Source organism: Aythya fuligula, chromosome 26, assembly GCF_009819795.1.
Source record: "Aythya fuligula isolate bAytFul2 chromosome 26, bAytFul2.pri, whole genome shotgun sequence".
NCBI classification, from domain to species: domain Eukaryota; kingdom Metazoa; phylum Chordata; class Aves; order Anseriformes; family Anatidae; genus Aythya; species Aythya fuligula.
In genome coordinates, this window is record NC_045584.1 from 3447157 (window position 1) to 3459633 (window position 12477).

At 47.7% G+C, this 12477-nt stretch overlaps 1 protein-coding gene across 2 annotated transcripts in view; it reads right to left on the reverse strand.

Annotated features, from left to right (window-relative positions):
- FBN3 (fibrillin 3) overlaps positions 1 to 12477 on the reverse strand; it is a 115618-nt gene that overhangs the window by 27314 nt on the left and 75827 nt on the right. For both annotated transcript variants that reach the window (XM_032203657.1, XM_032203658.1), the window contains 12 exons: positions 12127 to 12249; positions 11155 to 11430; positions 10711 to 10764; positions 8233 to 8358; positions 7816 to 7941; positions 6158 to 6277; positions 5212 to 5349; positions 5073 to 5123; positions 4429 to 4554; positions 3477 to 3704; positions 3210 to 3335; positions 2813 to 2941 (listed from right to left, as the gene is read on the reverse strand). In XM_032203657.1, the coding sequence (XP_032059548.1) occupies positions 2813 to 2941; positions 3210 to 3335; positions 3477 to 3704; positions 4429 to 4554; positions 5073 to 5123; positions 5212 to 5349; positions 6158 to 6277; positions 7816 to 7941; positions 8233 to 8358; positions 10711 to 10764; positions 11155 to 11430; positions 12127 to 12249 (1623 nt within the window). The remainder of the gene's footprint in view (positions 1 to 2812; positions 2942 to 3209; positions 3336 to 3476; positions 3705 to 4428; positions 4555 to 5072; positions 5124 to 5211; positions 5350 to 6157; positions 6278 to 7815; positions 7942 to 8232; positions 8359 to 10710; positions 10765 to 11154; positions 11431 to 12126; positions 12250 to 12477) is intronic.

Genomic DNA, 12477 nt, shown 5'->3' on the forward strand with positions numbered 1-12477 from the left:
ATGTGAGCCCAGATGGATTTAGGGTTGCATTTTGGGAAACAGCAGCTGTTGCTTTGACCTCAGCAGAATGCAAAGCATAACATCAGGAGGAAATAAATTCCTAGCTTTGTGCAGATTATCCAGCAAGGATTAGATAGAATCATAGAAACATTTAGGTTGGAAACTACCTCTAAAATCATCAAGTTCAGCCATTAACCTAGCACTGCCGGGGAAGGGAAGAGAAAGAAAGGGAAGGAAAGGGAAGGGAAGGGATAACTGTAGAATGTGCAATGACGGCAGGAGGCCAAGCAGTGCTATCAAGAAAGACCAAGAATTTATCTGCATATAGAATTCATGTGTATGGATAAATTTATGTATAGAACTGGAAATAAGAGGTCTACTAATTTCAGCAGTTATCTCATGATGATATAACTGAGAGCTACTTACAAGAAGCATATATTAACTAGAAAAGAGACCAAGCTACATATAACTATTAAAATGAGTGATCTAGCATGTGAGATAGCATTTATGGCAGACAGATGAATCAGGTTAATCATAGCAGAATAACTGTGGTGCCACAGATGGGATACGATGTAAAAAGATCTACAAGTTGAGAAGTTGCAATGGTATTTGAAAATTTGTGGCTTAATGTAAGGGTTGAACAAATGATATCAATTATGCCTGGATATAGGTGGATGTTTAGAGTGTGTATACATAAACAATCAGTGACAATAAATAACAGATGAAGAAACGGCTGAAAAGCAGTAGATGGGGCTGAGTTGTCACATGGAAGGAATAGCCAAATATGTATGAGAATTGGAGCTCACAGCCACCGAGTTCAAGCTGCTGGCCTGGCAAGGCTCTTCTGTGCACTAGCCAATCCCACGTGTAACGGTTGTTGTCTCCCCATATGGCAGAAATGAAAATACCAGGCATGGATTCTGTCCTTCACTTGGTGGCAATGCCAGGGGCAGACTCCAGCTGCTGGTGGCTCAGACAAAAGGAAGGTCAGTGGCCAAGGTCTGGTACAAGGCAAGATCCAAGCCAATAAAGAATCCAAAAATGAAAAAGCCCTTAGGCTTACATTAAAAAAGGAAGGTAGCATTGCTATTGGAACTGCAGGGAAATGTCCTTTGGGTATAGTAATCAGGAAAGGTATAGGAAAGAACTTTAGAAAAACTGGTAAAGCGGACCCAATCAGTTTCTGGATGTGCCTGAATACGTGATGTGGAAACTCAAACCTGTTGGTACAAAAAGAATCTGCCAAGTTTGTAACTGAGCTGCTTCAGAATCAGGATGTTGTCTCAGATCAGCAGGGGCTATCAAGGCCTGTCACATTCATCACCTCATGGAACTCCAGTTTTGAGTGATAATATTTTATTTTATTTTATTTTATTTTATTTTATTTTATTTTATTTTATTTTATTTTATTTTATTTTATTTTATTTTATTTTATTTTATTTTATTTTATTTTATTTTATTTTATTTTATTTTTTTACTGGACACAGGTGAGTTTAGTCCATGAAAATGATGGATTTAAACTCTGGTACAACCACTTGTAACAGCAACGTGAGCTGCTGTACTCTACTACTGCAGTAGGTCAGGTTCCTGGAGCTGCTGGGGTGCCCAGGGTGGCCACTGGCTGGGGTAGAGGCTCAAGTTCTGTCTGATGATCTTGAAAGGGCATAGACTCTAATGTCATGAGCTGGCTGTGAAAATGGCAGGCTTTTAGACTAATTTAGTACTACTACCAAAGGGCATGTGATGTGGCAGCCAAAAAAGCCCCTCCAAATTTGTCATCATCAGAAAGAATTGTGAGGACAGGAAGAATCAGTTTGCTGCTGTATAAAGTGTGCCCACATCTTGAGCACCGTGTGTGTGCAGCTGGGATCTTTGAAACTTAGGATATACTGTGAAAGCTAAGCAAAAGAGCCAAGGGGTTGGAGTGGCTGCCTTATGAAAAGACACTAAAGTAACTGAGACTCTGCAGTCTGAAGAGAACTAGAATTTGATTGATGCTCGCAGAATCAGCAAAGCAGTGTCTATGCTGAATTTAGAACAACTGTTTACTATATGCTTCCATACAAGAAGGGTGCCTTTGGTGAAAGTAGAATGGATCATTTCAATTGGTTAAAAGCAAATAATCCTAGTGACCTTCTAGCTTAAGCAGCCCCAGGAAGCTGTGGAGGTAGATAGGATCAGCAGGCAGCTGATCAAAATATAATTAGACAAGAGGTTCATAAGTGGATGTGGAAAGGTCTGGTGGAGAAATTGCCTGTAGCATTGCTAATAAAACTTGGTAACTTCCCTTGAAGCTGACATGCAGGACTGATGCGCAGAGAGCCTGTGCTGTGCCTCATGAACCTCTGACTTCAATTTATATACATTTTGCTGTCCTCCCAGGAAGATCTATGGCACTCTCAGCCCTTCACACAGAGCCCTTCCTCTCTACAAGTACTGCCATTCAGCACAGTTCTGCCTTTGCAACCAAACCAAGGTAGAAGACTCACTGCCCTGGAGAGAACACTGTCAGGCATCTCCTCAGCATCAGGACTCCTGCAATGCACCTAGATGCCAATGTAGGAGTTCGGCTTGATACCAGGGAACAGAGAGCTAATAAACTTCTCACAGCATCTCTGCAGGCCCAGGTCCTGTGTTGTGTAATCAGCAGTGCCCAGGTGCAGCCAGAAGAATGAGACAGACAGGTAGCTGGACAACCAGACATACAGACAGCAGCTTGGAACGAGACCATATCTCAGATCTGGTACCAGAGCCTCTCTTCCCCAGGGAAAAACAGTAAGGGTGCTGCTCTGCACTAGAGATAAGCCCTTACCCATGCAGTTCTTCATCATCATGAAGCCGCTCTCGTAGCCTTCAAAGCACTCACACTCGAAGCTGCCCGGCGTGTTGACACAGGTGCCATGGCCACACAGGTCTGGTGAGATGCGGCACTCGTCGATATCTGTGGGGGATGAAGAGCAGCTAGTGGTGGCAGGACAAGCTACAAAGCACAACAGCTGGCACTGGGCTGCCTCCCTCTGGTGCAGGACTGATCCTTCCTACCACAAGCTGCAGCAGGGTCACAAACTGTTTGTGACCCTTCCCTTTGCTTCTCTGAACATCCCTAAGATAATTGCCATGACTCCTCTGGGTGCCACCATAATGCTAAGCATCCCACAAGGCAGTGGGATGGGCACGAGTGGTTCAGAGGAACATTGTTTTTCCCTTACCTGTACAGTTCCTTTCCTCAGCATCCAGAGCAAAGCCACTGCCACAGAGACATCTGAAACTGCCAATGGTGTTTCGACAGGTCCCATGAGTGCACAGGCCAGAGAAGACCTTACATTCATTCACATCTGTAGGGGAAGGTTAAACAGCAGTGTTTCAGGACAGGGATGTCTGCAATGAATGTAGGGCCCCAGAACCAGGTTCCTTGGGCTGTAGCTGAGATAGGCTGAGCACAGCCCATGATTAGGCACTCCCCTCTTTCTTCTCACCTTTGTAGAAGGGTCTGCCAGAAAGCACATCTCCTCGGTTGGCAAAGCCAGGTCCCCTTGGGCAGATGGCCTTGTACTCGTTAGAGCCAACCTTGGGACATTCTTCACAATCGATGCCCCAGGCTGAGCCCACGGAGCAGCAGCACATGTCAATCCGGTACTTGCCCGGCAGAGGCTCCGTGCACTCATCTTCATCCCACTTCATGTAGCACTGTTCCACACGCACATCTGGTGAGAGAGCAGAGATGAGTTCCTCCCTGCAGCATCTGACTTCTGGAAAGGCTGGAGGTATCTTTTTCTGGGACATCAGCCTTGTGCCATAGTTAGCATTGTCCTTAGAACAGCTTTGGCTGGGACCAGAAAGCATCCTTCAAACAATGCCCAGGTATGGGCCGTTTGGTTAAATGGCCACCTCGTTTGGGGTGATATTAAGGATTATTGATATGGCCATGGCTGGCTTGTGACTGTTGGCACCATGGCCAGAAAACAGTCCCTCTTTGGAGGAGCTAGTAGTGCAGATGACCCTATGAAGGGCACACGTTTTTCATGATGTGCCCAGAAAGCAGCCAGGAATTGCTTTAGGGCTCCTGGGCAGGGTCATTAACCTTTATTGTTAGGTTATCTGCTTAGAGACTAATCACTGTAACCGCCAGTGATGAACAGAAGCAGTGGACCTTAGAAAACATAGCACGCAGAATTGGCTACCCGATATCCACGCAAGGACAACAATTGCATTACTGGCTGGACGTGGGGACATGAAGCTGTGGCACATTTGCCTTGACTGGGCTGCTTGCTTTGGCTGCTCCTAACAAGTTTTACATACTTCAGACAGCAGCAGCCTTGGGGATTGATTGATGGCATGTGTTTGGGTATGGGATGGTTGGACCTATGTGGAGATGGCTGAACAGACATCAGAGGGCTTGGTCAGATGGGCCAGATGAGGTGTTCTTACCCACACATGTCCTAGCGGTGCCATCGAGGGTCAGCCCTTCTGGACACTCACACCGAAAGGAGCCGGCGGTGTTTACACAGCGGCCATTTGGACAGACACCAGGGAAGACATCACACTCATTTACATCTGTTGGCAGGAAAGCAAGAGGCACGCATGAGGGTGGCACATAATCGGGCCCAGTATGGCTTCAAGGAGCCCCTGGAGAAGCTGGAAAGAGCCCAGAGCTGCCCACCTGGCTAACACTGGAAGGCTGTCACACTGAAAAACATGCTGCAGGCACAGGCACTGCCATACCCAGACACTTTTGCAAGGAGCTTGCATCATGAAGCCTTTTCAGAGAGGAACAGACAGAGAAGGTGGTCCTGTTGCACAGGCCCGTAGCTGGCACAGTGCTGACAGAGCAGCACCAGGACGCATAAAGATAACTGCTGTGTGTCCACATACTGGTGCTACACACCAGTGAACAGCCTCTATTCAGAGCACCCTGTCTGCAGGGCAGATGCCAAAGCAAGAAAGCACGAAATAATACAGAAAGTATGAGACTCCAACCAGCTGTATCCAAACTCAAAGATGCAGAAAAACAACAAATAAACAATGACTATGTTCCCAATTTAAAAAGTCTTCTGTGTCCTGCAACACTTTACCTTCACATGTGACCCCCTTCATCCTGGCATAGCCCCGGGGACAGGCAGTATCTGCAAGAAAACAGGAAAACAGAGGAATATTAGCAGATAAATGGGCTGCATCCTACCTTCATGATTTGTTTGCCAAGAAGAACCTTACCAATCTCACAGCGCTCACAGGGGCTGCCCCATGCTGCTCCCAGTGTTGCACAGCACTCTGATTTCAGCGTGGCCCCGTTGATGTTCACCTCGCAACGCCCATCCTGGATGTTCAACCAGCATGTCCCTTTCATGCTGTCTGTAGGGACAAAGGCAAGGCTTTGAGTCAAGAGCTGCTCCTTGGCTAAGGTTCCCGACTTCATAACAGCCAGCCTTTCACAGGAAGCAGGTAGGAGAAATTATCCTTAAGCTGCAGTGTGACTATTGCTTTCTGTCTCTACATTATTTATCAGACATGGGGCCAAGCACTTTTAGCATGGACCCAAACTGCTGTTCCTTAGAGCCGTGTCCCACTTCTATGCTGTGGAGCAGCATTTCTGTGCTCTCTGATACAACTACTATTGCACCAGTTCTGTGTCCTACCCTTTTTCTATTCTCAGCCTGCTCCTCTTCTGGATAGAAAGAGTCCCTTCTGCATAGCTGCGCCAGGTTGCTATACACCAACACCGTGCAAGGCCCTGACCATCTAGGAAGTGAGTACCTTCTCATCATCTTGATGAGAAGGGTTCTACTTCATCTTGATGTGCCTTAATCTCAGCACACTAAAAATCTATCTGGTGAGTGAAAATACACCATCATGAACTGTAGGGTCCCCCTGGGCCCCATGCCTGTGCTTTGTCTTGCTGCAGCACAGTTAAGGATTTCTGTCTGATACAATGCCCAGAGCACTGTCTGAAGTGTCAGCATTTCGGGTTTCCTGGATGCATAAGAGATGTTAATTGATACAATTAACAATAAGGAAACACAAGATAAGAAAGAAAGGCCTCCAACAATATCCACCCCTGGGCCAGGATCACAGGACTTGCTTCAGGTGAACAGCAAGGACTTCTGCAAGGCAGTGCTGATATCAGTGTCCTGGAGTTGCCTCCAGAAGGCCATATCCTTACCCACACAGATGGTGCCACTGGGGTCCAGCTTGCTGCCTGGGGAGCACTCACAAGCAAAGGAGCCAGCATTGTTCCTGCAGACACCATTCACGCAAGGATTAGAGGTGCACTCATTGATATCTGCAGAAAGAAAGGGAGTAAGTGCTGTGGGACGCAGTCTTCTGGGTCAGGGACTAGGGGAGACAAGAAGCAAAGAAAATGAAGAAGGGAAATTTTCAGCTGCTCAGAGGTTCACCAGTCCAGGCCGTAAGAATCCTGCATGTACAACTCCAAGTATGCGCCATTTCAAGATGGATAGGCCCTGACATAAGACACTGAAATTAGTGAGCTTCTTCAGTGTTGAGGGAAGCGATGGATGGATTGAGGCTAGGCAATGAAACTAATGGGAAATTGTGGGGCTTTGGCTTTCCTAATCTGATCCCTGGCTGCTCAAGCAACGTCTATGCACCTCTCCCATGCTATCTGTCCTTGCTTCTGCTCTCTGTAGGCCTAGTTTTCTGTTTCAATTTGGCCAGGAGCTCCTTGTTCATCCATGCAGGCTGCCTGGCATTTTTGCCCAACGTCCTCTTTGTTGGGATGCATAGCTCCCGAGTTTGAAGGAGGTGATCCTTGAATATCAAACAGCTTTCTTGGGCCTTTCTTTCCTCCAGGGCTTTGTCCCATATTACCTTACCAAACAGATCCCTGAAGAGGCCAAAGTCCAGGGTACTAAACTTTCTGTGCTCCCTCCTTGCTGCCCTCAATATGCAAAACTGCACCATTTCATGGGCACTGCAGCCAAGGCTGCCCCTTGTTCCACATTCCCCACCAGCCCCAACTTGTTGGTGAGAATGAGATCCGGCATAGCACCTCTCCTTGGTGGCTCCTCTGTCACTTGAAGAAGGAAGTTATCATCAGTGCATTCCAGGAACCTCCTGGACTGCCTACTCCCTGCTGGGCTGTCCTTCCAGCGGGTATCGGGGTGGTTCAAGTCCCCTATGAGGACTAGGGCTTGTGAGTGAGAGGCTGCTTCTATCTGCCCGTAGAGGGCCTTATCTGCTTGGTCTTCTTGATCAGGTGGCCTGTAGCAGACTGCTGCTGTAATGTCCCCTGTCCCTGTCCTCCTTTTAATCCTGAATGATGGACTCACTCACTCAGGGATGCTGCTGGCTTAGAGGGAGAAGCCACAATGTTGACCATGGCCTTTATGTGTTTGTCTGCACCAGATGTGAGGCTTCATGGCATTTGCCTTTTATCACATTCTTTACAGACAACGAGGGTTTTGTCTAAACAGATGCATAAAGTGCCAGTGTTTTGGGGCTTTGTGGTCAGCAAACAAATCTCTCCTAGTACAAACTATAAGCTTTCAATCAAATACCCCAAATTTGTAATTTTGGTCAGGTTCTAGCTACAATTTTGGGAGCCTGGAGGAAATTGTTCTGGTTTTCAGTCACTGAAAAGCTCAGACGTTTTGGGGTTTGTATGTCCACTATTTTGAATGAAATTCCCTCTGGAAAAAAAAAAATCCCCAAACCTGGCCCTGCTCCAGCTCAAACCACTCTGGGCAAAAGAGAACCAAAGGCACGTTAAACTCAGCTTATTTCAGGCAGGATGACAAGACATAGCTCACTCTTTATAACTTGCAAAGATGCTCTCTGTTGTCTTAAGAGTCACATTACCTTCACAGGTATCTGTCTCAGTCCTGAAGACAAAGCCCTTGGGGCAGGTGCAGGTGTAGCTGCCAGGTGTGTTGCGGCACAGTCCGTTGTCACACAGCAAACGATTGACAGTACATTCATCAACATCTGTGAAAAAGATAGGGTTTCTGAGCTTCAACACCAGAGTCCATTCTGTCAGTTTGCCAGCCCTACAGCACTCCAACAGCCTGAGAGGCATAGAAATGCTCCTTTTTACCCAGATCAATACTGTACAAGGCCTGACGTGTAAGCAAACACATTCAGGTCTACGGATAAAACCAGAAGGTAGTTGACGCAAAAAGACATCATATGCTGCATGTGAACCCCCTCCCTACTACCACTGGACTATGCCACACTGCTTTGTTATGACAGACTGGGCTTGGGCTGCCCTGAACTCACCCACACAGTTCTTGCCCGTGGGATCTGACTCATAGCCCAGGTTGCAGATGCAGCGGTAGCTCCCACGCAGGTTCTCACACATGCCGTTGGGGCAGATGTCTGGGTTAAGGGCACATTCATTGATGTCTGCACAGAGAAGGAAGTCAAATTAGATGGATCATGGCCAACCACAGACAAAGAAATATTCCATACTCTAATTCTTCATTGCTTCTTGATGTCAGTAGCCAGCTAGGGCACCCCTCTGCAGATTTCTCTCCTTGTCCCACCTACCCTCTTGGTATAATCTAGTAAGCTCTGGGGAGCCTCACCACTTTATTCCCAGTGCTTTGGAGCTGGGGATACATAGCTGATATGGCACGGGGCTCTGACCTCAGGAGCAGAGAACTGGACAAGTTGAGATGACTGCAGACTCATTACCACATGGAGGGCTCTCAGGTTCTTCTGTTATCTTCTTGAGTCTACTGACAGTGCCTGTCTCCCACATACTCAGGTCAGACTGCTTAATTGTCCTGCCTCTTTCAATAGGCAAGAAGGCGGAAGGTGCTCTGAGCAAGATGCTGGGGACAACTGGTGTAAACACAGAGTGTGATGGACGACCTACCTGTGCACATATAGCCCTACTTCAGGGGACCATAGCTAGAGGTAAAACAGGGAAAGAGCACCCAGACATGATGGAGAGCATCCTGTGGGCAGTTGGACTGGCAAAAGGGTCATGCCCATGGCTAGATGGTCACAGCAAAGCCCTTCCAATGGCACTGAATCCCTGTGGCCCCTGGACTAGCCATGGTCCCCAGACTTGCACAGACTCACTGACCACACAGCCACCAGGCTGGAAGAAGTCCTGGTCAGGCCAAAGTGAATTTCCTTTTCCTATTATTTGACATAAAGAACTGTTTGAGAACAGCTTGGCACCCTGGAACGAGAGATGTGAGGACCTAAGGCCCTGTGTGGTGATGGCAGGGCAGGGAAGGAGGGGAGTGTTCAGGTGAGGGCAAGGCCATGGGACAAGGAGCCCATGGGATGTCAAAACCTCAGCTTCAAAGACTTGCAAATTGCCTTGGCCAAATCTATCCCAGCCTGAGAGATTTTGGGACCACTCTGCAATGATGTGCAGTGGGTATCACAGGGCACTGCTATCCATGTGCATGGTGGGTGAACTCAGGCCTGCAGGAGGTCTGGCAGTCAGAGATGTGGGTGTCCCTGCCATCACCGACCCATACTGGGAGTTCTGTCCTTAAAGAGGAGAGTGCTCCATGTCAACAGAACCAAGAACGTGAGGAGAGCAACACAGAGGGGTGGCAGCCATGTGGACAACTCCTCCTGCTTTGTGCTGATATCACTTCACTGCCCTTTTTGGAGCAAACCTCTCGTGGCTGGGCAAAAAGATATTATCATGGCAAGAAACAGCCTCCCCACAGAACAAGGCACATTTTCATTTGTACAGCAGTGTCCTCGCAGTGCCATAGTGCCAGGTGGCAAGCAGCCCAGGCTAGGGCTTTCCAGACATTGCTGGCCTTTGTCTCCATGCAGTCGGAGTTCAGTTACATCCCCAGGGAACTGCAACCCTGGAGAGGTGCTGAGTGTAAATAGCCCTGGCTGCAGGCAGTTCTGGGCTGACCAAAGCATGCCTGACATTAATATCTTGCTAGAAAGCATCTTATCATCAGCCCGAGACTGATTTCGGCCAAGAAATGGTACCCTGGAAGGAAGCCCAAGAAGCCACCAGCATTTTGCCTCTGGCTCATTCCCATTTGGAAAGTTTTGAAAGACCATAGTTAGCTGGCTGCTTTGTGTTCTTCCTGCTAATCCAAGCACTGCCCAGGGCTGGCAGTGTAGCTGCCTGCCTGACGTCTTGCACAGCTGTCTAATTCAAAGCAGTCCCTTGGCAGCATGTCTCATGCAGCACAACATGCACTTATCACCTCCCTCTCCTTGGAAGACTGTGAACCATCTTCTCCTGCAACCTAGGAGCTGGAGGACAGAGGAGGGAAATAAGCAAGAGGATGCAACTGGTCACACTCTTCACTCCTATCAAAGCAGTGCATAAAACTAAACTCTGTGTTCACATCCCCAGAAGTGGAGTTGCTGCAGGGTGCCAGAAATAAACTACTTGAATCAATATGCATGGTTGTTTGCTTAATATTAATACAAGGTTTTGTAGGAAGGAGAAAAGACATAGTACACCCCTATCCCCTTGTGCCCAAGCCCATGTCCACCCACAGACACTCACTAACACAGCAATATGTTCTTGCACTCACAACCACCCAGGCTATGCAGTCTCCCCCGAGCTTACTCACAAAGTGCTCTCACATCACAGGCATAATGTTTTAACGCTCCTCCACAGCGCTGAGTCCCTTATGGCACACGCTCCCACAGTCACACAGATGTATGCACACTCAGTTAAAGGCAGATGAAAGAAAGAGCTGAGAATGACTTTAGATGCGTCTATCTAGAAAATAGTATTTGGGATGCATGTACCTCTGCCATCAGCTGTTATTCCAATGCCGCTGCTGCAGAGTGCCTGGAATTCAGCTGTGGAGAAAGCACAACAGAGCCATTATCTTTTCTGGACAGTTCAAGTACAGTGGCATTAATCTGGGATTTATTGTCTGTTTGTTAGAATGGCATTTGTGGGCTTCCAAGCAGTGTCTGTTTACACTTAGGCAATGTATATTTTAGAGCTGATACTCCCAGCTAATAGTCCAAAACTGTGAGAATCTCTGCAATGAGATCAGCATCAGATTCTCTTGTTGATTCAACCTGATTTTGTTGACTGCAAGGTTACACCCCTTACCCCTGCCCATGGCTTCTCCATACCATTGCCAATCTGTCTAGGCCATCTTGTGAAGAACCTGTCACAGACCCAGAACATCTCTGAGCACCTTCTTGGCTTTTGCAAACCCAGAGGGAAGAGGAGCTCACCGGAGTTTTTGGCAGGACAGGGTTGGCAGGGCTCTCCAAAGCCATGATCTGGGTTAGCACAGCAGCACTCAGACTTTGTGACTGCTCCTGGAAAGGGCCGCGCACACGTGCCCTTTTTAATGCCTCCGTAACAGGTGCTGCGCATGTGGGTGTCCACACAGACTCGTCCATCCACCCCAATAGCCAGGCCTCCAAGGCATTCACATCGGAAGGAGCCCTCTGTGTTTATGCACCAGCCATTCATACAGATTCCTGGTGTCTCACACTCGTCGATGTCTGGAAGAGGAAGCACAAACTGGCTGTTAAGCTACCCATGGGCAGGAGAACACAAAAAGGGGCTTTAGCTTATTGCATTAGCTTATTAGTGTTATTATGATGCTTTAGCATAATGTTCTGCCAGGCTCTGATGATGATTCAGGGAAAGGAATAGGGATCTGGACGTCTTCAGTCTCCTGAGAATGAATCCCTTCTCAGAGCAGCAGGGTCTGGACTCTGCTATGTTAATGGAGCAGTGAGACAGAGATTTCACCTTGTGTCACAGCAGTATCTTAGAGGAGTGCTACATTCTCCTCTTCTTCCTTTCTCCACTCTGCCTTCACACCCTAAATTTCCTGACTTTGGGAGGTGACACACGAACCCTGGTGGAAGATACTGTAGAGAATGGGGAAGCCATGGAGATAATGGCTTCCAGCTAACATTGTGTAAGCCATACAGAGCTTCACAGCCCTAGTTAACCTCATGTGGAAAGAGGATTTAAGCTCAAATTTGCACCAAAATAGTTGAGGTGCAACAACATTTTCCCTTGTGCCCACTCTGTTGTTAGGGAAGAATTTCTGGCAGCAGAGCAGAAGATGCCTGGAACCAGATTTGCTTTTTCTTAGCTTCCCTTGGCCTCAGACTCATTGCAAGTCCCCCAAAACACGGGTGGCAGGCTGGGAAGAGGGCAGAGGCCAAGCTCAGAGACCTACTCACCAACACAGTAGCGTCCATTGGGAGCCAGCACAAAACCTGGCTTGCAGATACATTTGAAGCTGCCATCTTCATTGATACACATCCCATTGAGGCACATATTGGTCGTGGCACATTCATCATGATCTAAGGAGGACAAGCAGAAAAAATGAACAGAGTCTGAGAGCTGCAGCAGGACTCTTCTGTGCTCAGACACTCATGTCACCAATCCTGTAGTCAAAATGCTTCTTACGAGAGTAGATGCTAATCCTCAGCTAGAGTTCCCTCTGCTACTCCTGTTAAGAACTGTCCTGTACCTCAGTCAGCTGGTCCAGTTTGCAGTAGGACTTGTACCTTAGCTGCTCTCAAGGTGAT